The 27,896-nt window shown below is 39.7% G+C and overlaps 1 protein-coding gene and 1 long non-coding RNA gene across 6 annotated transcripts in view; one reads left to right on the top strand and one right to left on the bottom strand.

Moving 5' to 3' along the window:
- The window catches only part of LOC128566874 (uncharacterized), a 118,691-nt gene extending 105,852 nt beyond the window's left edge, over positions 1–12,839 (bottom strand). For both annotated transcript variants that reach the window (XR_008374658.1, XR_008374657.1), the window contains exons 1-2: positions 12,617–12,839; positions 2,177–2,269 (exon numbers count right to left, since the gene is read on the bottom strand). This is a non-coding gene — a long non-coding RNA (uncharacterized LOC128566874). The remainder of the gene's footprint in view (positions 1–2,176; positions 2,270–12,616) is intronic.
- A 462-nt stretch (positions 12,840–13,301) lies between these two features.
- The window catches only part of USPL1 (ubiquitin specific peptidase like 1), a 63,837-nt gene continuing 49,242 nt past the window's right edge, over positions 13,302–27,896 (top strand). The window contains exons 1-3 of one of the 4 annotated variants that reach the window (XM_053563724.1): positions 13,302–13,410; positions 17,839–17,994; positions 18,506–18,634. In XM_053563724.1, coding sequence (XP_053419699.1) covers positions 17,896–17,994; positions 18,506–18,634 — 228 coding nt within the window. In that variant the 5' untranslated portion in view covers positions 13,302–13,410; positions 17,839–17,895. Of the gene's footprint in view, positions 13,900–17,838; positions 17,995–18,505; positions 18,635–27,896 lie in introns of all 4 variants that reach the window. The other 3 variants (XM_053563723.1, XM_053563726.1, XM_053563725.1) reach the window with 3 other exon arrangements.

The raw sequence follows: 27,896 nt of genomic DNA on the forward strand, positions 1-27,896 counted from the left end.
AATTCAAGACAGAGAACAGCAGGGGAGGGTAGAACGCTAGCTATAAACAATGAAATACTCTCTTGAGGCCATTTCCTGTAAAGCTGAGTGAGTAAAGAAACAGGGTTCTGGAGAGAAGTTTTTTTCCCTTCTTTATGTATTCAAACATATAGAAAAATTTAAAGAACAGTATGACAATTAACTTTTTTGTTTGTTTTTATTAAATCATAGCTATGTACAATAATGCAATCATGAGGTACAATGTGCTGGTTCCATATACAGTCTGAAATATTTTCACCGAACTGGTAAACATAGCCTTCATGGCATTTTCTTAATTATTGTGCTCAAACCCTTATAGTCTACACTTAATAAACTTCACCTGCATCCTTCCACGATTTTTTTTTTTTTTGAGACAGTCTCACCATGTCACCCCTAGTGAGAAAAAGAACTTTTTTTTTTTTCTCACCGTAGCGTCACAGCTCACAGCAACCTCAAACTCTTGGGCTTAAGCGATTCTCCTCCCTCAGCCTCCCAAGTAGCTGGGACTACAGATGCCTGCCACAACGCCTGGCTATTTTTGGTTGCATTCATCATTGTTGTTTAGTTAGCCTGAGCCAGGTTCGAACCCAGCTCCCTCCGTGTATGTGGCTGGTGCCGTAACGACTGTGCTATGAGCACCAAGCCAATTACCCTTTTATTTACCTCATACGTTCAACATTTAAAGCTGTTTCATTTTTACCTATATGTACTATGTATATATCTTGAAGATAACTTTTTTCATCTAAATAAACTTCAGATATACCTTCTAAAATAAGTCCATTCTATATAACCATAGTAACAATCACCACATCTAGAAACATTTAAAAAATTTATTCCCCAATATATTCTATAGCTGGGCATATTCAAATTTCTCCAATATGTGTTTTGCAAAACAGGATCAAATCAAAGTCTATGTACTGCATTTGGTTGTCTTGTTTCCTCAGTCTCTACTATTAAATGATAATGACTTTTTGAAAAGACCTGTCTTAGAGGGTGGCGCCTGTGGCTCAAAGGAGTAGGGTGCCGGCCCCATATGCCGGAGGTGGCGGGTTCAAACCCAGCCCCGGCCAAAAACTGCAAAAAACCAAACAAACAAACAAAAAAAAACCTGTCTTAGAAAATGGATTTGACTTTTTGTCATTCCATTTAACCTGTTCTTCTATTCTAGAAGGACAGTTGTTCAAGGTAGTGAATATATTTATTACTTCTGGCACAACAATCTAAAATTAACATATCTCAACTTTACTGTATCTCTCTGCCCTTTCATTGACAAAATCCTCAATTTATTCCAAGTCTTTTTTCCATTTAATCACCACCTTTTAGCTCTGAAGGCTCAACAAAGCAACTTCCAGGGTTTATATACTTCATATGCAGAAAAAATGTACTACCATCTCATTTACCGTAAGAATTCATAGGAGATCCTATCTTCAAGCTAATCAGTACCCAAACCAAACATCATTTTATTGATTAATCATGACAAATTGCATCTGGAAAGTAAAATGAATTTCCTAAAATTTCTTTCCTGATTAGCAAAATGGTGCTTCTAAACACTTGAGGGTGAAAGCTGCTGTCAAATATATTTACCTGACTGGAAATTGTGACATCTACATGAATTCACTGGGTCTGGTGCTGGTAGGCTCTACACTTCCTTCTACCTATGTAGTAAATGGCTTACGTCCAAATAAGAAATGGATTATACTAATATTTGGGCTTCTGTAACTGGTTACTCACATCTGTAAATTCTTCAAGCAATTTAAAATGTAAACTGACCCAACAATGCTATGGTTAGAATTCCAAAGAACATTTAAGTATTGCCAATTTATCTTAAAAACATTTTTTGCCATAATATTCAAACTATTATCATTTCCATTGTGTTAAAAAGCTATAAAAACAGAGGACAAATGAATAGTATACTCCTTAATTCAACCAGCATTTCAAGTTCCCTCTAACCTACATTACAATTGTCTTGCTATGTTATATCACCTAAAATTATTTAGCATATTATAGAAAATTAAATTATATTCTTAACCATTTTATTTCACTGACTTGGACTTCTTTAATTTAAGGTCTGGCATTAGAGTTTTATTTTTATTTTTAGACACAGCCTATTTCTGAATGCGGCATTAGAATTTTAATCAAACCACAGCTGCTTACTTACAGTGATGGTTTTTAGCTCCTTTGGGCCTATGAACTGTATCAGTGAGGTAAATGACCTTCACTAGCCATCTAGTTCACCTCATTCTGATTACCACTGCCAAAAAAAAAAAAGAAAAGAAAAAAACAACTTAAAATCAAAATTGTAGCTATTATCACCTTATATGCCTATATATCACCTGAATTTTCAAACTACCCGAAAGAACATGAAAACTGAGAATAACCCTTGATCATCCTATGTAAATTACTGATTCAGACAGAGAACTAGACAAGAAGGGCTAGTAGTAAAAAAATCATCCTTTGTACTCTCTCAACCTTTCCTCCAGCTAAGAAAATTTATGTTAATATATACAAAAATACAATTGTTTCACAAAACTGTCATTAAACAACTGTATTGGGCTATTAGACATTATTGAATTACTTACTCTGCAAAGTATAAAATTAAATCACCAAGTTATATAATTGCACTACCCAGTTTCCAAAATGGCCTCCTGGTATTTATACCCGTGTGTAGGTATCTCCCACATGGACTCGAGGTAGGTCTGTGCAACCCATAGAATGTAGCATAGTGATGGTAGGTTACTTCTGAGGCTAGGTTGTAAAAGATATTGTGCTTTCTGCCTCTAAGATCACTTGCTGAGGACAAGTGAGGATACTCAAGCAGCTTCAGATGACTGCAACCACATGGAAGTTCTCTGGCCTGGAACCATCCAGCTAAACTACTCTCAGATTTCTGACTATCAAAAACTGCATAACATAACAAATGTTTGTTGTTTTAAGCAGTATTGTGGTTGTCTGTTACATAGCAAAAGATAGCTAACACAGTAATACACACTGACTTAATTGGTTGAAGGTAGTAACTTTATAACTTCTAATTTAGGTACTAAAACCATAGCTTCCTGATGCAAGATATTTTAAATCTATTAACAAATACTGCTTGTGTACTACTAAGAGCATGAAGCTTCCTTACTGTAATGTTCATGGCCAGGACAGGTGAATGATGTGATAGCAAATTTGGGAGAAGTAATTCTGAGATTCAGCAACTTCTCTCCTTTTCATTTGGGATCTGACTGACTGAAGACGGCCATTGTTTTGGCCTGCTCTGTCACACAGTAAATGTAGTAGGACAGCCCTATTTCATAGATAGAGAAACTTGAGGTTTAAATCTGCCTTATCTGGAGTGCAATACTAGAAAGCTCATCGTTGCTGCAAACCTCAGCCACCTTTTCCAAAACACTTTTTTGGCAGTTAAACTTACATTTCAATTTTCACCTATTTAACTGTATCCAAACATAGACATTTTTTAAAAAGAGGGAGGGAAGCATTACTTCTAAACTAAGTATTTTCTGTACTCATGGAGTTTATGGTATATTTTGGGTATAAACTAAAACATCTGAAGGGTTTCAAATATGAACTACGAAAAGCACATGATTAATAAATAGGTGAGAAATTGTGATTGTTAATGAGCATTAGAAAATCCAAGGATAGCTGGAACATATTCTTCTTAGCAAAGTATCTCAGGAATGGAAGAAAAAGTATCCAATGTACTCAGCCCTACTAGGAAGCTAAATTTTAGCTTTCACATGAAGACTATAACCCAACTATAGCACAAGACTATGGGGAAAGGGCCAAGGAAGGGGAAGGGAGGGGGGAGGTTTTGGTGGAGGGAGGGTAATGGGTGGGGCCACATCTATGGTGCATCTTAGAATGGGTACAGGCGATTGCACTAATGTACACAGCTATGATTTAACAATAAAAAAGGAAAAATATATATAAAAAAAAGAAAATCCAAGGATAGAGCCAGGCGTGGTGGCTCACCCTGTAATCCTAGCACTCTGGAAGGCTGAGGCAGGTAGATCATTTGAGCTTAGGAGTTCCAGACCAACTTGAGAAAAGTGACAACATGTCTCTACTAACAACAGAAAAAAAATAGCCAGGTATAGTGGGGGGGCACCTGTAATCCCAAGTACTTGGGAGGCTGAGGCAAGAAGATCTCTTGGGACCAAGAGTTTAAGGTTACTGTGAGCTACAATGCCACAGCCCTCTACCCAGAGTAACAGAGTGAGACTGTCTCAAACAACAACAACAAAAAAAAAAAATGAAAGAAAGAAAATCTGGGAAGAAAAAAACAGAGGCCTTTATTGTACCCTCAATGAATCCCCAACAATTAAAAATAAATAAATAAAACACAGAGGCTTGGCCCTATGCTAAAATCATAAAATCATGAAAGGGATCCGAGCAAATACAGTTTCAACAATTTCTCAATATATAGCTGACCCTTGAACACAGGTCTAAACTACACGGGTCTCCTTATCAGTGTCCCTGCCTTTCGTGGCTCTTTTCCCAACTCCTTCAGCTTGACTGCTTCTGCCCGCCCCAGGAAGTTGGACCAACCCCTTCTCGACCTTCTCCTCAGCCTACTCAACATGAGGATGACAATGAATACCTTTAGGATGATCCACTTACACTTAATGAACACTAAACATATTTTCTCTTCCTTATGATTTTAATAACATTTTCTCTTTATGTAATCAGAAAGGCTTCCAGTCAACAGTGGACTACCAGAAGCTTTTTGGGGAGTCAAAATTTATGTGTGGATTTTTGAGAGCATGGTGGGGCGGACAATCCTCTACATTGTTCAAGGGTCAACTATAATGCTGACTTATACTCATTTAAAAACTCATAATTTATATGGTGAGTGCCACAACTCTGCAAAAGAGAAAACTTCTTGGAGCCAGCAAGGGAAAGGTTATAGCAAACAGAATGTAAAGGGTATATACATGCAGGGTTTAGGTGAGGTAGAAGAGGGTCAACCGACACCTGCTGTGGGGGCGTAGTAACTGCCAGACACTGCTCCACATATTACCTCATTTAAAATACAGTAATTTCATTTCATATATGGAAAAACTGAGGCTCAAGAGGGGTTACATAATTTTCCTGAGGCCACAAATGCAAGTAAATGCAGAAGTGGGATTATTGGATATTTTCATTTTATGGTGAAATTGAACCTCAGGGAGGTTAAATATTTTCTCTGAAGCAACACAACTGGAAAGTGGCAGACCTAGGATTAATAAATCACCAAGTTTAAATGAGGTCTGTGAATATAAAGCCTGTATTTATTTTAAATAAGAGTGGGCGGAGAAGGTCTTTTATAGCCCACATTTTAACTTGTGATGTGATCACAGAATATATTAAAAACGACAAATGGCTTAACAATCCCTTTTTAGGAAATGAGTCTGTTTTCACCATTGAATGATTTTTGTCTCAACTAACCGGTTTACTAAATAGTAACTAGCTCCAATTAGCAATCAGTTAGAATTCAAATATTAAATTGAACCATGACTTAGCTACTAGCTGGCAATTGTCTACCTATAAAAAGTCACATTCTATTTATGGTTAGTTTCATTTTTATTTTATTATTTATTTATTTAGAGTCTCAGTCTGTCCCCTTTGGTAGAGTGTCATGGCATCATAGCTCACAGCAACCTCAAAGTGCTGGCCTCAAGCCATTCTCTTGCCTCAGCTTCCTGAGTAGGTGGGACAACAGGTGTACGCCACAACACCTGGTTATTTTTAGAGATGGGGGTCTTTCTCTAGTTCAGGTCTTGAACTCCTGTGCTCAAGTAATCCATTTGCCTCGGCCTCCCTGAGTGTTAGGATTACAGGCGTGAGCCCCCAATAGGTCCGTATTATTTTTTAATTGAACTTGATTTAATTTTTTGAGACAGAGTCTCACTTTGGTGCCCAGGGCAGAGTGCCATGGCTTCAGCCTAGCTCACAGCAACTTCAAATCCCTGGATTCAAGTAATTCTCCTGCCTTAGCCTCCCAAGTGGCTGGACTACAATGCCTGCCACATTGTAGTCATGTCTGACTAATTTTTTCTGTTTTTAGTAGAAACAGGGTCTTTCTCAGGCTGGTCTCGAACTTCTGAGCTCAAGGGCTCCTCCCACCTTGGCCTTCAAGGATTACAGGTGTGAGTCCTCATGCTTGGCCTATTTTATTTTATAAACAGCGTTACCTAGGCTGAAATACGGTAGCTATTCATAGGCACAATCTCCTTACGGACCAGCATGGAGTTTTGACCTGTTCCATTTCTGACAGAGGCTTTACTTAGGCAACCTGGTAGTCCCGTTTCCAGAAGATTATCATATTGATGCTGAACTTACTGCAGATACCTCATGGGCATACTTGCACTCCACCCACGAACTCTTGGACTCAAGCAATCCTCCTGCCTCAGCATCCTGAGTAGTGGACGATAGGCGCACACCACCTCACTCCAGCTAACCTCAATTTTAGAAGTAAATGTTTAAGGCAGAGTTAATTTTACTCATAACTGAGATTTTTAAAGATTGTTTCATTATAATGCTTTATAAGAGTTCTTTGCGGTAATAATATTAACCATAATATTATTGTGGTAATAAAATAATAAAGGAATATTTTACAAACTGATGTTAAATATTCATTCATCTCTATTCTCCATCTATAAGGACTTCAGTTCTATTTTTTCTTATCTTCAAGACCAAATAAAAATTCAACTCTATGAGGGTCCTCCTGTCATTAAAATTAATCATTTTTTCTCCATTGCTCCTTCAGAACATTGCTTGTAAAACTCTATTTAGCACCTATTTCATGCTGCTGCTGTGTGAAAGCTACTTGTTTACAAATAGTTCTTCTCCACTTTAGGGATAAGAACCATGCATTATTCACCTCCATATTCTTTCTTCACTTAGTGCAGTGCCTGGCATATTCAATAAAAGCTTGTTGGCCCTTTGTATCTCTTCATCTGGCTGTTCATCTGTACCCTTTATAACAATCTTTTATAATAAATCAGTGGACACAAAAAAGGTTGTTGATGATTAAATGAATAGTTTTCTCATTAAGAAGATGTGTGTCAATTATGTATACATCTGAACAAATATGATAACAAGGGGGAAATATGCTACTGAAAACATCCCATATTAAGAGTATGTTTAGTAAGCCACATAAGTTGAAAACTGGGGGCCACCAAGATCATCACTGATTAACAAATATGCACTGTGTACAGGCACTGTATACATGACGATGAGCAAAACAGATGTAGTCCTTAACCTCAGAGAGCTCACAACCTAAGACAGATACAAATATATATGTAAATATATAAACACATATGTGCTATGAGGAAAACAAATGGTAAGTGGTAATAAAGAATTAGAGTGGGGGTGGAGGATAGAGGGCTTGATAAGACATTTAAGCTAAGACTCCAAGGACGAGCAGAGCCAGTTATGTAAAGAGAAGAACAGCATTGCTAGTCATTGCCAGTGGGATATAAGACCCTAAAGCAGCAGTCATGTGCTGCAATGCCAGCTTCAGAATACGGTTTCTACAGCACATCCTGCAACCTTTGACTTGTCAGTTCTTTTGCTATTTTTTCTATCATCATTTCTTTTCTAGTGATAAGTATTTTAAATGTCCTGCCTAAATTAAATGATGGTATGAGCTCTGGGGAATGTGAGACTACTCATTTCCTAATAATCCTAAACTCCCTTTCAGTCCTCATGAATGGTATATTCATCCTGAAGGGACAACTATGTCCCAATTAGAAAAGAGTGTTTCTCTATATGTGCTTAATTTTTAGATTTGGAGCCCTTCTGGTTGCCAATCGGATGTTAAATGATTACTTCAACAAGAACTTACAGAATATTATGTCCCTGTAAAATGCACTGCTGCTTTATGAACTCTAGGCAGAGTGGATGCACCTACCACTGGACATTCTCAGATCTCTTGGCTGGGGCTACACAACCTGAGACTGCATGATACACTGGGAAAAATCCCCAGTCAGATTAGACGATGTAGGCTTTAGTACCCATTTATTACGCAAATTTGGGCAAATCGTTTACTTTTTTCTCTTACTGGTAAAGTGGGAATACCTAAAAGTTGCATCGAACACAAATTCAACTATACTATGCTTGGCAAAAAATTTACAAGAAAAATACCAGTTTAAAAAGTACTCATCGGGCATATACCTTGGAATGAGCATGATGTGGAAATCACAAATCTGTTTTTACATCAGTCTCAGTTCTCATATGCTCTTACTGTAAATCTTGCTTTGCTGCATGATTTTAACGTTTAAAGATATCTATGTATGTCTGTTTTGGTCACAGGCCTCAAGGAATTAGCATTCAACCCATGGGCTGCAAGTTGGACACCTCTGGTTTAGGATAAAGTCCCTACACACAACCTAGCTGCTTCATCTATAAGTATACATGTATATACACAAACTATATATGTATTTATCTTAGGGCTCGAATGAAGAAACAACCATTCAGGTGATGTGATTTATCTCATACTCTTACTTTAGAGTCAAATAGGGCTATGACAATCCTCACTATATCATACTAGCATAGAGAACACATGTCAAAACACATGAAACCCAGCTGTGCTACTGGCTAAGGTATAGATATACTCATGTATGTGGAAATAATTAATGAACAAAGTTATTCATTACATAATGCTTGTAATAAAGATCTGAAAAAAACCCTACATGTCCAAAGGAAAGAGCTGATCGAATATCATGTAACAACAAAAAGAATGAGGAAACACTTTATATAATAATTTAGAACTTCTGGGCGGCACCTGTGGCTCAAGGAGTAGGGTGCCAGCCCCATATACCAGGGCTGGCAGGTTCAAACCCAGCCCCAGCCAAAAACTGCAAAAAATAAAATAATTTAGAACTTTTAAGTGAACAAATAAGGTATGTAAATAGTATTCACAGTATGCAGCACTTATGTAAAAAAATGGGGAAAATAAAATACATATAGTACTTATTTGCTTGTATATGTATAAAACTGTCTTTGGAAAAATATACAAAAAACTGTTGGCAATGGTTGCTTTCTAGGCAGAGAATGGGGTGGCTGAGGAATCAGGTGTGGAAACAAGACTTCTTACCATGTATTATTTTGTACCTTTTGAATTTTGAACCATGTGAATATATCATCAACAAACAAAACAACAAATTTAGATCAGCAAGATAGAAGTTTGAGATGAAATGAGATCATATCCCTCAGTGGAAAACATTTTTAAAAAGCAGGTAGTAGTTCTAAAAGTAAATATCTGCAAGTAGAATGTTGAAACTTTAAGAAACTTCCTTTTTTTTTTGTAAAGACAGAGTCTCACTTTACTGCCCTCGGTAGAGTGCGTGGCGTCACATGGCTCACAGCAACCTCCAGCTCTTAGGCTTATGTGATTCTCTTGCCTCAGCCTCCAGAGCAGCTGGGACTACAGGCGCCCGCCACAACACCCGGCTATTTTTTTGTTGTTGCAGTTTGGCCAGGGCTGGGTTTGAACCCGCCACCCTCAGCATATGGGGCCGGGGCCCTACTCACTGAGCCACAAGCACCACCCGAAACTTTAAGAAACTTCCTTAAGAGATCCATCTATTTCAAACTTTTCATTTTATAGATCTGTAAAGGAAGGCCTTGAAAATTAAATGACTTGAGTAAGGTCACATAGCAGAAGAAATGGGATTAGGTATTAGATATTTTAAAGTCTACTCTAGGCCTTTTTGGGGGTCGGGGGTACAGGGTCTTGCTTTGTCACCCAATCTAGAGTGCAATGGTGTGATCATAGCTGACTACAGTCCCAAATTCCTGGGCTCAAGCAATCCTCTTGTCTCAGCCACCTGAGTAGCCCACAAGCCACATACTGATCTTGTGAGAAGAGGACTTTTTTTATCTGTAGCGTTGGATATTAAAAAAGTATGCATGAACCTTTTTTTTGCTAATCAGCTTTCAGTAATATTGTGTATTTACTGTGTATCCCAAGACAACTTACTATTCCAATGTAGGGCAACCTTTCCTTTTGAAAAGGCTGGACACCCCTATACTACAGGCACATGCCACTACATTCAGTTAATTAAAAAAATTCTTTTTTAGTAAATGCAAGATCTTCCTATGTTGCCTAGGCTGGTCTTGAACTCCCGGCCTCAAGTGATCCTCCTGCCTCAGTCTGCCAAAGCACTAACATAACAGGTGTAATCCATAGCCCCCAGCCTCTAGGACTCTTCTTTATCATACCACCTTTTCATTTTGTGTGGTCAAAACAAAACGCAGCCAGGTAATTTTGGGTTACATTATGGGCTATCATGTTCTATCTAAATTTTAGAATCCACTATAAAAACCAACCTTAAACCCTGTGACTGTTCGACCAACATTACATGTATAAACTTAAAAATAAGCTGTGCAAGCGGCATCCATAGCTCAGTGGGTAGGGCACTGGCCACATACACCCAGGCTGGCGCATTTCAACCTAGCCCAGGCCAGCTAAACAACAATGACAACTGCAACAACAACAAAAAATAGCTGGGTGTTGTGGTGGGTACCTGTAGTCCCAGCTACTTGGGAGGCTGAGGCAAGAGAATTGCCTAAGTTGGAGGTTGCCGTGAGCTATGATGCTGCTGTGAGCTGTGATGCTACTGCACTCTAGTGAGGGCGATAAAGTGAGACTCTGTTTCTTAAAAAAAAAAATGTTACAAGATACACAAATCATTATATAACATCCTGTAACACCCTACATACCAGTGGCCAAGAGCACCTCATAATCAAACATATGAATATAATTTCAGCAAAACATATGGGACAAAAACTATAAATAGCTTCTCATTAGTTCAGGTTGTATTTTGTTGTGAAGCTTAAAAAGTTTTTGGTATTTAGAACTTTCTGAATGTTAGATTTAGATAATAATTACAGACTGTACTTAACAGGGTGCTGCTGCTAGAAAGTATAGTCACTTCAACTCTCATCTTTGTGATAAGACTAGAACAAGAAATCTCAGCAGGCAGCTTTTACATTCCAGGTTTGAGCCAAAAGCCTTGTTCTGTAGTTAAGCAATGCAGTCTAGCAGAGAGTACGAGAGTATAGAAAATGAGAAAAAAATGAAAAGGCTTATTGTATCACTGAACTCCTATTATAAAGGTGTTCACTAGGTGTTAATTTAATAAAAGTGACCTTTGATTAAATTATGACCATAATTTTATTAAATATGTAAATAAAAAAAATTTTTTTTTTTTTTTTGGTTTTTTGGTTTTTGGCCGGGGCTGGGTTTGAAACCACCACCTCCGGCATATGGGACCGGCGCCCTACTCCTTGAGCCACAGGTGCCGCCCGTAAATAAAAATTTTACCTTACATTGCTGCCAAGGGAATGGAGGCAATGACTTCTAATCTCATCAGAAGTTTAACTGCTGCATTCTTTTTAGGACCAGTGTACATAGAAAGAGGCATTCCAAATATATTGGTAAAGAATAAGCAATAATATATTCACTTTTCTTAACCTGAGACCATTACTCTGTAATATAGACAAGATGGGAGTTTTCTAGTCAACCCGTCCTGATTTCCTGAATCAGAATTCTTCTCTTTAAAACTTTTCCTACTTACAAGGAGAAAGCCCTGGAGACAAAACACAAGTCACCATAAATTTTTTTCCTTTCTCTCCACAACCCAAACCCCATCTCCATGTTGATTCTGTCACAAATACATACTTTTTTCCTGGCCATTAAAAAAAAAAAAAAATCAAATTTACATTAAAAGACTTTGCAGACGGCTTTTAAAAATATATATATATAATTCAATTTGGTAATGCTGTTTCACAATCTTAAAATGTTAGCTAAATTTTTTTTAACTGAACCAGCTGTTTTGTTTAATCTATGATTTAATGCTCAGCAAGTGTTTATTACAAATAGTGCATTCCGTCCTAAAAACGGAAGTAGCAACAGTAAGCAAGTAAAAACTCTTTGGAGTTTTGGCTCCGTTTCAGGAGGAAATTATGCTCTTATCAAATTTTCATCACAATTTTTTAAAAAAAAGGACACCTAACAAGCCAGATCTTAAACACGTAGGCCAGTACATTAATACCCTACTAAAACAAAAAAAGTAAACAAAAACTAAACAGCCTATTTTTATCTGGAGGAGAAAAACGCTTGTGGACTTCTTGGCCATTCACATTTCTAAGTACTAAAACCTAAAATCCATTTTACTAAAGAATTTCTTCCTCCATTCCACCCTATCAGAATCATCAGCATTATTCCAGAATACAATCATTCATTTGGGAACATTAAACAATACAGTCCAAAGGCCAATCGCAGTTAGTCCGTAACGAAATGGTTAGAAACTACAATCTGTCATCCGTGGACGCAGAACCAACCGACCGACAGGACTCCTGGAATCCGCTGCCCCAGATTTAGAACGCAGACGCAGAAATGCGTTCGCGGTCACCATGTCCCTTAAACCACACGACCTTCCTACAGAAGGACAGCCTTAAACTTAGAAACTAAATGAGAACTCCCCGTTCTCTGAAGTTTTTCAAACAAGGCAGGGTAGCTGAAATCAGGGGGCTGGGGACAGACAGGCTGTCGACTACTCAGAACGGGCCACGGACAGCCAAGTCCCTGTGCTTTCGCTACTCCCCTTACCGTTAGAAGATCTGGGAAGGAGGAAAAGAGAACACCCAGAACCCCAGTAAAGCCCCTGGCCTCCAAGGGGGTTTTAGGGGGACAGGGCGGGGCAGCTCCGTGTGTGGTGACTCTTTGTGAACACGCACTCTGTGGTAGCTTCGGCTCCACCGAGGCTTCGGGAGTGCGGCTATGGGTGCCTGGCGTGGCCCAACTCTGGCGCACCCCACGCCGGCTGCGGGAACCCTTCCTTCTCCCCCGCCCCCGGGTCCCTGCGGGCCGGCCAGCTCCGGACCGCAGATCACAGCGAGCCGCGCCGCTCTGCCGTCGGCGTAATCCCTCCGCAGCACGCCGCGCACTAGTTTTAATCACGCCCCACCCCCTGGCCGCCGGCGTCACCTCCGCCACCCGCGTGCTTTCCAGCAGCTTCCAGAAATGTCGCCTCCCCAAACCCAGCCACTCACACAGGGCGTGGGCCGCAGCCACCGGCCCCGCCCCTACTTGCCGTCGCAGCTGAAACTGCGGCTGCGGCATCAGGGAGGGCAGCCACGCCTCTGAGGAGAACGGCCGGAAGTGCTCTCGTTCTCGCCTTCCGCGCCACGCCTGCCTCCTAGTAGGCCCGGCGTGCTGCGGTGAGGGGGACGCTAGTGTGCGGCGGACCCAAGCCGGAAACCGGTTTCCTAGCGGAGACGCGGGTGGGGGAGGAGCAGTCCCAGGGTAACGTGAGTTGAACGTTGCAAGTAGGTGGTGTGACTCTCGAGCTGGAACAGGACTTCGGGTCGACCTAGTACGAAGAAGGGGAGTGCCTGCAGCAGGTAAGGGAGAAGAGGGGGTAGTTTCTTTTGGCTCTGGCTGTAGGGAAAGGGGCACAGCTGGGGTGACCCGTGGGTAGTCGGCTCTCTGAAGGATGGGCCCGGGTGGGAATGGTTGATGGTTGAGGTATGGAGTTGGAGTAACAGATCCGTTTGGGCTCAGACCGGTAACGCCGAAGAGAAACCAGTTTTCGTCTCCTAAGGAGCGTGGAGATGAGCAGGGTTAACGTTTTCTGCGCCTCCTTGGGCTTCCAAGGTTGTTTTGAAACTCTCCTCGCTTGGTCCTATCCGTTTCATTCAGGACAGTTAGGTTTGGTAGCAGACGGGGCTGGGCGCTGGAAATGGACCCTGTTCTTCGGCTGGGGGTCACTTGTGCCTTCACCTTTTACAGTTCACGTGCTGAGCCCATTTGGTGTCGGTGGGCAAGCTTCAATGGACGTGAGGCCCCTCTTCGAACAGCTATTTCTCTGGGTTTCCTCATTTTGCGCAAGGGTATGGGAATTTAATTGCATACCTTTTGCGATTCCCGTGGTCAACTTCACACGTTGATTATGCTGTCGCTGGGTCCAGGATAGGCTAGTTACCACCCCCTTTTACAAGGGTTTTTGTAAAATTTGGATGCAGTCAAAAGGTCGCATCCTCTCCAGAAGGCCACATGTGGCCCCAGTCCACGGGTTCCCTCCCCGGGGCTGTTACTCCCCTTGAAGCTTATGGAGTGTTAGTGGCACACAGAGATATGAAAAGGGGATGTTAGAAGAAAGGTGCGGAAGGTGAAGTGGTGTTAAGGAAGGTAAGACTGGAAAGCTAGGTTGGTCTCACAGTGTCATGAGTTAGAAGATCAAAGTATTGGGCTGTTTGGACAGACTTGCTGGAGTAAGGGTGTTTTTAAAGTGAACAGTGACAGGCTCAGACTTTTTTTTTTGACATTGTTTCACTATGTTGCCTGGTAGAGCGCTGTGCTGTCACAGCTCACAGCAACCTCCAACTCTTGGCTTAAGCAATTCTCTTGCCTCAGCCTCCAAGTAGCTGGGACTACAGGCCACAATGCCCGGCTATTTTTTGGTTGTAGTCGTCATTGTTGTTTGACCAGCCTGGACTGGGTTCGAACCCGCCAGCCCCTGTGTATGTGGCTGGCACCCTAGCCGCTGAGCTACAGGTGCCGAACCAGGCTCAGACTTGTTTTATAGGAGCATTATTTTGACAGTTAAATGGAGTAGGGACGGAATGGAAAGAGGTAGTGATTTTTGAGACCTTTCCAAAGAACTGTCCATAGAATTTGGTCTTTTACTGGATAAAGAAAGAAATGAAAGAGTAGAAAACGACTCAAACTTTATAGTCTGTGGGTTAGAAGGATGGAGATACCAAAATTTAGGTTAGAAAGTAAGAGCAGGTAGTTTTTGAAGAGTGGAAGAACAGTTACTTAGGGACAAATCAAGTTGTAAAAACCACTGTAGGATTTTGTATTTAAGACTAAGTAAATTGTATTTAAAAGAAGATCTGGAGAGCCCACCTTTGGTAGTTCTTGTCAATGAATTTTCATTTAGGGGATTTGAATTGTGTTCAGAATTTCATCCATCCTACCAGCTTTCCCATTGAAATGCTGGGTGCTGGGCGGCGCCTGTGGCTTAGTCAGTGGAACACTTGCCCCATATACTGAGGGTGGCGGGTTCAAACCCGGCCCTGGCCAAACTGCAACAACAACAAAAAAATAGCCCGGCCTTGTGGCGGGCGCCTGTAGTCTCAGCTACTTGGGAGGCTGAGGCAAGAGAATCACCTAAGCCCAAGAGCTGGAGGTTGCTGTGAGCTGTGATGCCACGACATTGTACCTGAGGGTGATAGAGTGAGACTGTCTTTTAAAAAAGAAAGAAAGAAAGAACTGCTGGGTGGTGGAATCATGAGAGCAGATTTGAAGGTTCCTTATGTAATATAGAACTATCTTTAAAATTTTTCTAGATTCCCTCAGGGAGATGGAAATATTCGTCAAATACAATTTATTCAACATACATAACCAACCAGTTTCTCTTGACACAAGATGCACTGCATATTTTTTACATAGAGTGAAGTAAAAATTAGCCCCAAGTAGTAGCTTTAGTTTACGATGATGTCTCAGGCTCGGCACCCATAGCACAGTGGTTAAGGCGCCAGCCACATACACCGAGGATGGTGGGTGTTTACCTGGCCCAGGCCAGGTAAACAACAATGACAACTGCAGCAAAAAGTAGCGGGGCATTGTGGGGGGCGTCTGTAGTCCCAGCTACTTGGGAGGATGAGGCAAGAGAATCGCCTAAGTCCAAGCCTTTGATGTTGCTGTGAGCTTCTACTGAGAGCAACATAATGAGACAATGTCTCAAAAAAAAAAAAAAAATTTTACGATGACTCAGGTGCTAAGCTTTTTACAAACGCATTATCACATTTACTTCTTAGAAGAATCCAATTTTGCAAATAAATTTCTGAGCCCAGATCTGCAGGTGCCAGAGCCTATTCTTTTAATCCCTCTGGAACCATAGAAGTTTGACTTTGCTACATCATTCCTTTTTGTAACTAGTACTTACCTTTTGTATGGATACTTAAATAGTATCTGTAAGTAGAACCAGCCAAAAGTAAGTAAGTTGTCTTTAGGGAGCTATAAAGGAAACGTTGGTACCAGTAGTTCTCATAGAGGAGATTGGCAATGTCTGGAGACATTTTTGCCTGTTAAGTCTGGTGGGAAGAGGTCAGTGATGCTGCTTGCTAAACATCCTGTGGGGCATAGCACAGCCTTTTCAAAGAATTATTTGGTCCAAAATGTCTAGAGCTGGTTTTGATTATTACTTAGCAGTAGGAAATTGAGAGCCACAGATACTTTTTTGAAAAGCATTTTTCTGTCTTGGCGCCTATGGCTCAAGTGGCTAAGGCGCCAGCCACTACACCTGAGCTGGTGGGTTCGAATCCAGCCCGGGCCGCCAAACAACAATGACAGCTGCAACCAAAAAATAGCCGGGCGTTGTGGCAGGCGCCTGCAGTCCCAGCTACTTGGGAGGTGGAGGCAGGAGAATCACTTGAGCCCAGGAGTTTGAGGTTGCTGTGAGCTGTGATGCCATGGCACTCTACCCAGGGTGATAACTTGAGGCTCTGTCCCAAAAATAAATAAATAAATAAATAAATGAATAAATAAAAATAAAGAAAAGAAAAGCATTTTCTTTCTATAAAATTATGCCTTGGCTTGAAGGGGTTGTGAAGTTTATACAGCTGAAACAGAACAACATAATTTGTTTTTAAAGTGACTCCCTTGAGCCACTGATTCTCAGGAGATGGTTGACATAGAATCATGGATTCTTACATTTGAGAAGGACTTAGGCATGGAATTACTTTACAACATATCTGGTTAGTGGTAATTCACATCTGCCTAAAGGCCCCCTGTATCTGGTTCCCTTAAATTGTAAATTCATATTTAAACTGCTCTTAACAATGATTTTTTCCTTACACTGAGCTCCAGTCTCTCATAATTTTAACTATTAAATGTGATTCTACTCCAGGGACCTACACTCAAAGCAAGCTTTTCACATGTGTAATTTGTACTGTGACAGTGTTTATATTTTTGTTCTGATACTGACCGATCATTTACAAATAATATGAAATAGTAGTTTGTTAGCAGCTTTGAAAAAGTAGTATTTTTCCCAACTGGTGAAATATTCTTGGTAGTTGAAAACAATAGGAATGTATGGAATATGTAGTTCATTGGTTCTTTTGTCCCTGTCAAATAATGGCACAATGGATGTGGATTTTTTTTTTTTTTTTTTTTTTTGTAGAGACATAGTTTCACTTTATTGCCCTTGGTAGAGTGCCATAGCGTCACACAGCTCACAGCAACCTCCAACTCCTGGGCTCAGGTGATTCTCCTGCCTCAGCCTCCCGAGTAGCTGGGACTACAGGCGCCCGCCACAATGCCTGGCTATTTTTTTGTTGCAGTTTGGCCGGGGATGGGTTTGAACCGGCCACCCTCGGTATATGGGGCCGGCGCCCTGCTCACTGAGCCACAGGCGCTGCCCTGGATTTTTTTTTTTTTTTTTTGAAGTACTTTCTCAGTATACTGTTGGCATATTTGTTTCAAATTATGCATAGACTTTAAAAACTTAGGTTTTCAAACTCTAGTCAATATAGTTTGGTTTAAATAGTATCTATAATTGCTACAAATTTTGTGTAATTTTCTTCACATGAGTTCTGTTACCTAGACTGGTTCTGTTGTCAATATCTGCCCTCTGTCCACAAATTTGCTAGGTTTGTAAATATAGATATTGTTTTCCCTTCAAAATTATAGTTTTAGAATATGTTTATTCTAGGACATTTAGCCCTCAAAGTATTCTTAATAGATATATCTTATAAAATAGCACAGTTATTTTTTAGAGTAAATTGGATTTTTTATTTAATTGTCTATTGACTTTTTTTTTCCAGGGTTCATTGAAAAATCCTTAGTGGTATTGACATGTTTCAATTAGCCAATGACTCGGAATGATGGATTCCCCGAAGATTGGAAATGGTTTGCCAGTGATTGGACCAGGGACTGATATAGGGATATCTTCACTCCACATGGTGGGGTATTTGGGAAAAGTTAGTGAACTTATTTTTTGCCTCAGTGCAAAGTTATTTTTTTCTTCCTATTTTTGAGACTTAAATTTGGTTTTAATGTTACCAATTAACTTATAAAAAATTGTATCTTCCACGGAAATCTTACAGTAATGGCGAAAGATTGTTTTAATGTGTTTACCTCTCTGTTTTATTGATATGTGAAAATAGAAATAAAACATGGACTTTATGGTTTACTGTTCTTTGAAAAATATGGCACACACATTTTCCCTGGCAGCTGATGTTACTTTTTTCTTGCAAATAAACTGATACTCTTCTTAATCCTTAAAATTTAATATTTAAAACTGTAACATTCTTTTTAGAACAATAACTGTATTTAGAGCCGTATATGCATTTCTTTTATTTGCCATGTTTAAAATATCTTGCCAGGATACTTCTAGTTGAAAATTATAATTTTTTCTGGTTATCTTCCATTTACTTATTTTTGTGTATTCTAAGAAAGTGTGTATTTTAATTTACTTTATTTCTCTTGTAGAATTATGATTCAGCTAAAGTTACGGCAGATGGGTATTGCCCTGCTTGTAAAGAGAAGGGGAAGTTAAAAGTCTTAAAGACTTACCGAATTAGTTTCCAAGAATCTGTCTTTTTGTGTGAAGATCTGCAGGTAAAGTATTAATTTTATATAGGTTTTAGCCTTATGCTTTTTCCTTTATTGTTAAAATGTTTACTTATTTTGTAATTTTTAGACTGGATTTTTAATACATAGATAATCTGGGTTTCTAAACCTGTCTGGTATAGATTTTTATTTTTCCACCTAGTTCCCTGAGTCATTGCATAAAGATGTTTGTTTTTATGGCTGTTTGACTTGTGAGAGGAGAAAATACATGTCAAAATTTTTGGTTTTTGTTTTATCTTCTGGGAGTTCTCGTTAGCTATTAGTATATCATAATTGCTCATTTATTTGGTTTAATTTGGGGGTTTATTTTGGAATAAGTTGTTAATTTTTTAATATATCTGGAAGAGTATTTTTGAAGTTGATACTCCCAAAACAAGATGTATGTTCTGAGCTAATATATACTTATGGCTTTAAAAGGCTCAGAATATCATTTAGAATTAATTATAGTAGTTTGTACTCACTGGTACAACTTTTAAACAGGAGCTCATTAAGTTCTGTGAGACTCTACATTTTGTCTTTGACAGTAGATGAAACTGTTTTATTCATATTGAATTCTCAAAATTTTGCAAGATAAGTATTCCTGTTTTATGAGTAAGAAAAATGATTTCGGAGTTCAGGAACACAGCATCTTTATAGAGTGACAGAGTTGTGATCAAAATGTAGTCTTCTAATGTCAGGTATATTGCAATTAAACTAGCAATTCATCAGAATCGCCTGGAGTGCTTTCCGTAAATTCCTGGGTTTCACCCCCAGATGCTGAGGTAGTTGAATTGGCCCAGAATTCTATAGTTTTATAACTTTTGCAGATGAATCTGATGGATGAGTCAAGTTTGGAAAATAGTAGACTAAACCTCACGGCTGGTGATAAATACTTTTGCTAGGTATAATTTGAAGAAAAACAATCCCAGGCATGTCTATAAATACAAATTTCTGTATTCATTTGTAAGTATCAAAACATTGTCACTATTCTAGATATAAAGTTAGATAATGAATGAAACCAAACTGTCTTGCCCTTAAAGAGGTTGTGTTCTAGCGTAGGACAGTACACAAGCACAGTAGAACCTCCATAGTTGACCATCTCCATAGTTGATCACCTCCCTAGATTGACCACCTCTTAAGTTAACCCTATTTTCATAAACCAGACATGTACCACAGGCACGTGTCAGTACAGTAGGCCTAGTTTCTTACGTTGGCCACCTCCAGTTTCTTACAGCCCCCTGGATGGTCAATTTACAGAGGTTCTACTGTATATGTTTTTGTGTCAGGTGATGAAAGGTGCTGTGGAGAAAAATAAAGCTTTGAAGACTGGAATGCTGGGGAGGGAGGAGTTTGCAATTTGAAATAGAAGTATTTGAGGTGAGTGCTTCATTGAGAGAATGAAATTTGAGCAAAGGCCTGAAAGAGATGAGAAGAGGAATAAGTCATCCAGGCAGGGGGAGAAGCAAGTTCCAGGAATGGAGTTTGAGAGGGAGAACAGAGGCTGCCTGTCACATTTGTGCTGCTGCAGTGAAATCAGTGGAGTGATAGAAGTGTCAAAAAAATAATGGTGGAGCTGGACCAAGTAGGGTCTTATAGGTCATTGTAAGGTCTCTGGCTTTACACTCTGGGTGGCGTAACCTGACTTACGTGTTAAGAGGAGTACTGTGGCTGCTGAGTTGAAAATATGTGTAATGGCAAGACCTGAAGCAAGGAGACTACTTGTGGTATAGTATGAAAAATATTTGTCTTCATTTAAGGAAATAAACTTTTGGAATTGTTTTTTTAAAAAAAATTGTCTTTGTCCCTGTTTTTGTTTTTTTTTTTTGATACAGAGTCTCAAGCTGTTGCCTGTGTAGAGTGCTATGGCGTCATAGCTCACACCAACCTCCAACTCCTAGTCTCAAGCAATCCTCTTGCCTCAGTTTTTCCAGTTTTTAGTAGAGACAGGGTCTCGCTTTTGCTTAGGCTAGTCTTGAACTCTTGAGCTCAAGCAATCCACCTGCCTCGACCTCCTAGATGGCTAGGATCACAGACGTGAGCCACCCACAGTACCTGGCCTGTCCCTGGTTTTTGTCATAGAGCTAAAACTCTTGGAATTTCCCAACCGATGTTAGTGTTTTTTGTTATTCATAATGATCCTGTTTGTTAACACCAGAGTTGATACTGATGAGGTGAATTAGAATGAAGCCTTGGATGACCTCAAATGGGGCCAGAAAGACCCAAGACTTTAAGAGATTAGAGGGTTAGTTAAACTTTAGCCCCATCCCCTCAGCCTCCAGGAAAGGGGGAGGGCTGGAGATCAGTGTATATAAAAACAAGACTTGAGTTTGTTGAGCTTTGAGATTACTGGGAGGATGTTATATCCAGAAGATTTAGAAGTTTTGCACACTCCCTTCCCCCCAAATCTCTTGCCCTATCCATCTCTTTATCTGTATCCTTTAGGATAAAATCAAGTATTTGAGTTTTGTGTGTCATCCTTGTAAATTAATTGTGTCCAAGGAAGGGGCAGTAGGAGCCCCAGTTTGTAACCATTTAGTCAGATGTACAGATAGCTGGACTCGGGATTGGCATCTAGGGTGGAGACAGTCTTATGGTATTTAGCTCTTAACCTTTAGGATATGACTCTGTCTCCAGGTAGATAGCATCAAAATTGAATTACAGAATACTTAGCTGGTGTCCACTGGAGAATTGCTTGGTATGGGGAAAATTCCCCCACATATCTGATCACAAAAGTGTGCTGAGGATAGAATATATGAAAGTTGTCAGAATCAGAAAATGGTCACTTGTGTGTTTTTGTTTTTTTTTTAAAAGAAAAAAACCTTGACAAATAGAGCTAGGGAAGGCTATGAAAAGAGGGTTCTTAGATATAAATGCCTGATAACAAAAACTATCATAACCTTGTACAAAAGCTATTATAGTTTTACCCATAAGGTACTACTGGGAGAAAATCTGCCTAACAACTGACTGTCCAGCCTTGGACTGGTGTCACCCTTGTTATTGATCCCTGTATAATTATCTGAATTATGTAGTCCTCATTTTTCCTTTAAAATCCTTTATCTTCCTTTATCTCCCTGAATATGTGCATAGTTTCCTATGGCACATGTATTCTCATTGCAATGTTATATTCCCAAATAAATATTTTCTTGTTTCTTTGTAGACACAGAGTCTCAGTGTACCGCCCTCGGGTAGAGTGCCGTGGCGTCACAGGGCTCACAGCAACCTCTAACTCTTGGGCTTACGCGATTCTCTTGCCTCAGTCTCCCGAGCAGCTGGGACTACAGGCGCCCGCCACAACGCCCTGCTATTTTGTTGTTGCATGCTGGCCGGGGCTGAGCTTGAACTCGCCACCCTCAGCATATGGGGCCGGCGCCCTACTCACTGAGCCACAGGCGCCACCCCCCAAATAAATATTTTCTTTTAGAGAACTTCTTTCTTGTTTCTTACTTTGATTGACAGATAGAAAGGAAAACTTTTTTTTTTTCCTTTAGACTAGTTAAAAGCAATTGCAGTATTTCAGAGGGAAGGGGCAGTCGCTGAGGAGTAAGGCATGCTTAAATTGTATTTATATTTTGAAGACAAAGATGACAGGATTTGATCACAGATTGGAATTTGTATTTGTAGAGAGAGAAATCAAGGGTGATTCTAAGATTTTTCCTGAACACTAGGAAGAATAGAGTTGCTAATTGATGAGCTGGGAAGACTTGGAAGAGCAATATTTGTGGGGACTATCAGGAGGTCAGGACTAGTCAGGCTTGAGACTTTTATCATCTATGGGTATCTGTAGTAAACAATCAGCTGTATGTATCTGGCATTAGATAGAGTTTGAGATTGAAGTTACTTGGTAGTCATGAGCTTGTAACTAACTAAGCCATAAGTATGGATGAAGAAGTTCAAAGTCGGAGCCTTGGAACACACCAGCATTAAGAAGTTGGGGAGATGAAGTAGAACATTAAGAGTCTGAAAAGGAGATGGTGAAGTAAGAGTAAAATCAGGAAGGAGAGTGCATTGTCCTGGAAGTCAGGAAAGGAAAAGTAGAAGTCATTACTGATAAATGCTGCTTAGAGCTCGAGGAAGGTGAGAGTCAATTCATCCTTGATGACAGTGTCCTGGGGGTTCTTGAAGACCTCGATGAGAATAGTTTGAGTAAGTAGTGATGAAAGCCTGGTGGAGGGCTGGTTGAGGTGGCTTTCACCTGTAAATCCTTAGCACTTTGGGAGGCCAACATGAGACGATTGCTTAAGCTCAGGAGTTTCAGACCAGCCTGAGCAAAGCTAGAACCTGTCTCTACTAAAAACATGAAAATTAGCTGGATGTCATGGCACAAGCCTGTAGTCCCAGCTGCTTAGGAGGCTGAGGCAGGAGGATCGCTTGAACCTAGGAGTTTGAGGTTGCTGTGATCTAGGCTGAGGCCATGGGCAACAAGAGTGAGACTGTCTCAATTAAAAAAAAAAGGAAGGCCTGTTGGGAGTGAGTAGGAGAAGAATTGGGAAGTATAGATCGTTCAGAATTGTTTTTAAGTTGGGAAAAATAACCGCACATTTGTGTTCTGGTTCAGTAGAGAGGGAAAAACAGGGGAAAGTGGCAGGAGCAGTATCTCTGGAGCAGGGAATGGGCTCTCTTGCATAGGGGAAGGGATTAATTTCAGGAGCTTCAACAGCTCATCCCTAACAACAGACTATATAGAGAGAGTTTATTTGTTAACTAGTAATTAGTTATATTTGGCTTACAGAGATCAAAATAAAGTTGTAGAATTGTGAGCATAGGAAAGACAAAATAAATTTTACTGATTCTAGATAAAACTTACTTTTTCTCCTTTTTTGAACAATATGTAATACTTCAATAGAGTTGAATAAAGGACTGTAAGAATAGAGAAGTCTTCCTCAGGAGATAGATTTTTAGCTATTAAGGTTAGCTATATTACATGCATTTTTAGTTTGGGAGTTCTTTTTTTGGTTTGTTTGTTTGTTTTGGAGACAGAGTCTCACTATGTTGCCCTCGGTAGGGGGCAGCTGAGGTATCACAGCTCACAGCAACCTCAAACTCTTGGGCTTAAGAGTTTGGGCTCCCAAGTAGCTGGGACTACAGGCTCCTGCCATAATGCCCAGCTGTTTTTTTGTTGCAGTTGTCATTATTGTTTAGCTGGGCCAGGTTCCGGGTTCAAACCTGCCAGCCTTGGTGTATGTGGCTGGTGCTGTAACCACTGTGCTACAAGCGCCAAGCCCTTTTTTTTTTTATTGCCTGGGATTCATTGCGGGTACAAAGAATTAGGTTACACTGATGGCATTTGTTAGATTAAGTCCCTCTAAAAATTGTGTCCCACCCCCAAGAGGTGTGCCATTACACCATGACCCCTCGATCCCTTTCCCTCCTCCCCTCTTCCCACTTGACCATTCCCGTAGTACCCACCCTCCTTTGTATTAGTTCATCTACCACATTCATATTAGAACTGAGTACACTGGATTCTTGCTTCTCTATTCTTGTGATGCTTTACTAAGAAGAATGTGTTCCACCTCCACCCAGGTTAATGCAAAAGATGTAAAGTCTCCATCTTTTTTAGTGGCTGAATAGTATTCCATGGTATACATATACCATAGCTTGTTATTCCATTCCTGGGTTGGTAGGCATTTAGGCTGTTTCCACATTTTGGCAAATATAAATTGAGCTACGATAAATAGTCTAGAGCAAATGTCATTGTAATAAAAGGATGTTTCTTCTGAGTATATGCCTAGTAATGGGATTGCAGGATCAAATGGAAGGTCTAATTTGAGTTCTTTGAGGATTTTTCATAATTCCTTTCAAAAAGGTTGTATTAGTTCACAGTCCAACCAGCAGTGTAAAAGTGTTCTCTTCTCTCCACATCCACGCCAGCATCTGCAGCTTTGAGACTTTGTGATGTGGGCTATTCTCACTGGGGTTAAGTAAAATCTCAGGGTAGTTTTGATTTGTATTTTTCTGATGATTAGAGACTATGAGCATTTTTTTATGTTTGTTAGCCATTCATCTATCTTCTTTAGAGTAGGTTCTATTCATCTCTCTTGCCCGGTGATATATGGGATTCTTGGGTCGTTTTTTGTTGACTAACTTGAGTTCTCTATAGATCTTAGTATCAAGTTTTTGTCCAATTCATAATCTGAAAATACTTTTTTCCATTCTGAAGGTTGTCTGTTTGCTTTGGCGGTTGTTTCATTAGCTGTATAGAAGCTTTTCAGTTTAATTAAGTCCCATTTGTTCATTTTTGTTGTTTCCATTGCCACTGAAGTCTTCATAAAGTCTTTCCCCAGGCCAATATCTTCCAAGTATTTTTCCCACACTTTCATGCCTTAGATTTAAATTTTTTATCCATCTTGAATCAATTTTTGTGCGTGGTGAGAGGTGTGGGTCCAGTTTCAGTCTTTTACATGTGGTAATCCAGTTCTTCCAGCACCATTTATTGAATAGGGATTCTTTTCCCCACTGCATTTCTTATTTGGTTTATCAAAGATAAACTATAGGAGGTGGCTGTAAGAGGTTAGTTTCATCTCATGGTTTTCTATTCGGTTTCAAATGTCAGTGTCTCTTTTTGTGGGAATACCATGCTGTTTTGATCACTATGGTCTTGTAGTATAGCTGAAAGTCTGGTGTGATACCCCCAGCTTTGTTTCTATTACTAAGAATTGCCTTGGCTATAAAGGGTTTCTTCTGGTTCCACACAAAACGAAGAATTATTTTTTCCAAATCTTGAAAGTATGATGATGGTATTTTAATGGTTATTGCATTGAACCTGTAGATTGCTTTAGGTAGTATAGACATTTTCACAATGTTGATTCTTCCCAGCCATGAGCATGGTATGTTCTTCCATTTGTTAATATCTTGTGCTATTTCTTCTCTTAGAGTTTCATAATTTTCTTTGTATGTCCTTCACCACTTTTGTTATGTATATTCCTAGGTGTTTCATTTTTTTTGAAGCTACCATGAAGGGAATTGTGTCCTTGATTAGCTTCTTATCTTGGCTGTTATTGGCATATGCAAAGGCTACTGATTTGTGGACATTGAATTTTATATCCTGAGACATTGCTGTTTTTATTTTTTTTTTAAATCACTTCCAGGAGTCTTGTGGTTGAGTCTTTGGTGTTCTCTAAGTATAAGATCATATTGTTAGCAAGGAGAGAGAGTTTGACCTCCTCTGCACCCATTTGGATGCCCTTTATTTCCTTCTCTTACCTGATTGTATTGACCAGAACTTCCAGCACTATGTTGAATAGTAGTGGCAAAAGAGGACAGACTTTTCTGGTTCCAGTTCTAAGTGGAAAAGCTTTTAGTTTTACTTCATTCAGTATAATATTAGCTGTGCATTTGTCAGAGATGGCTTCCATCAGATTAAGAAATGTGCCACCTATGCCTAAATTCTTAAGTGTTCTAATTAGAAAAGGATGTTGAATTTTATCAAATGCTTTTTTCTGCATCTATTGAGAGGATCATATGGTCTTTGTTTTTGCTTCTGTTGATATGGTGAATTACATTTATGGACTTGTGTATGTTAAAGCAGCCTTACATCCCTGGGATGAAACCTACTTGATCGTGATAAATGATTTTTTTAATGTGTAGCTGTAATCTGTTGGCTAGGATTTTATTGAGAATTTTCGCATCTATATTCATTAGTGAGATTGGTCTGAAATTCTCCTTTTTAGTTGGGTCTTTTCCTGGTTTTGTTATCAGGGTGAGGTTTGCTTTGTAGACATGTTGGGGAAAGAGTCCTTCCTTCTCAATTATTTGCAATAATTCCTGCAATATGGGTATAAGCTCTTCTTTGAAGGTTTGATAGAATTCTGGTGTGAAGCCATCTGGACCAGGGCTTTTATTTGTTAGAGATTTTTTTTCATTTCTTCCATCTCGGTTCTTGAAATTGGTCTGTTGAAAAGATCTATTTCTTCTTGATTAAGTCTAGGGAAATGGTGTGATTCTAGGTATTGATCCATTTCCTCCATATTGTCAAATTTCTGGGCATAGAGTTTCTTGTAGTACTCATAGATGATCTCTTATATTTCTGTGGCATCTGTTGTTATTTCCCCTTTATTCATTTCTGATTGAGTTTATTAGAGAATTTGTAATAGAAACTTTTCTGTTTCTAGTTAATCTGGCCAAAGGTTTATCGATTTTGTTTATGTTTTTTGAAAAATCAACTTTTTTCTTTTTTTTCTGAGACAATCTCAAGCTGTAACCCTGGGTAGAGTGCTGTGATGTCACAGCTCACAGCAACCTCAAACTCTTGGGCTTAAGCAATTCTCTAGTCTCAGCCTCCTAAGTAGCTGGAACTACAAGCACCCGCCACAATGCCCAGCTATTTTTTTGTTGCAGTTGTCATTGTTTTAGCTGGCCTGGGTTGGGTTCAATCCTGCCAGCCTTGGTTTATGTGGCCAGTGCCCTACCCACTGAGCTATGGGTGCCGCCTGAAAAACCAACTTTGTTTCATTAATTTTCTGTATGATTCTCTTGTTTTCAGTTTCATTAGTCTCTGATTTAATTTTGGTTATTTCTTTTCTTCTGCTGGGTTTAGGATTAGATTGTTCTTCTTTTTCCAATTCTGTAAGATGTTTCATGAGTTTGTTGATGCACTCTCTCTGTTTTTTGAATGTAGGCCTCCAATGTGATAAATTTCCTTCTTGAGACTGCTTTTGCTGTATCCCACAGGTTTTGGTAACTTGTGTCTTCATTGTTATGTTTGAGGAATTTCCTCTTTTATCTCTTCCTGAAGCCAACTGTCATTCAGCATAGGTTGTTTAATTTCCAAGTCTGTGTGAGGATGAAATTTTTTGTTGGAGTTGAGTTCTACTTTTTTTGTCTTGTGGTCTGAGAAGATAGAAGGTATAATTTCTTTCTTTTTTTTTTTGTAGAGACAGTTTCACTTTATTGCCCTCGGTAGAGTGCTGTCGTGTCACACAGCTCACAGCAACCTCCAACTCCTGGGCTTAGGTGATTCTCTTGCCTCAGCCTCCCGAGTAGCTGGGACTACAGGCGCCCGCCACAACGCCCAGCTTTTTTGTTGTTGTTGCAGTTTGGCCGGGGCTGGGTTTGAACCTGCCACCCTTGGTATATGGGGCCAGCGCCCTGCTCACTGAGCCACAGGCGCCGCCCAGAAGGTATAATTTCTATTCTTTCAATTATGCTGAGGTTTGATTTGTATCCTAAGATGTGGTCAATTTTGGAGTACGTTCCATGGGCTGACGAGAAAATGAATATTCCTTAGCTTTGGGATGGTGTGTTCTGTATATGTCTATTAATCCCATTTGTTCTA

Source organism: Nycticebus coucang, chromosome 15 (genome assembly GCF_027406575.1).
Source record: "Nycticebus coucang isolate mNycCou1 chromosome 15, mNycCou1.pri, whole genome shotgun sequence".
Lineage (NCBI taxonomy): Eukaryota > Metazoa > Chordata > Mammalia > Primates > Lorisidae > Nycticebus > Nycticebus coucang.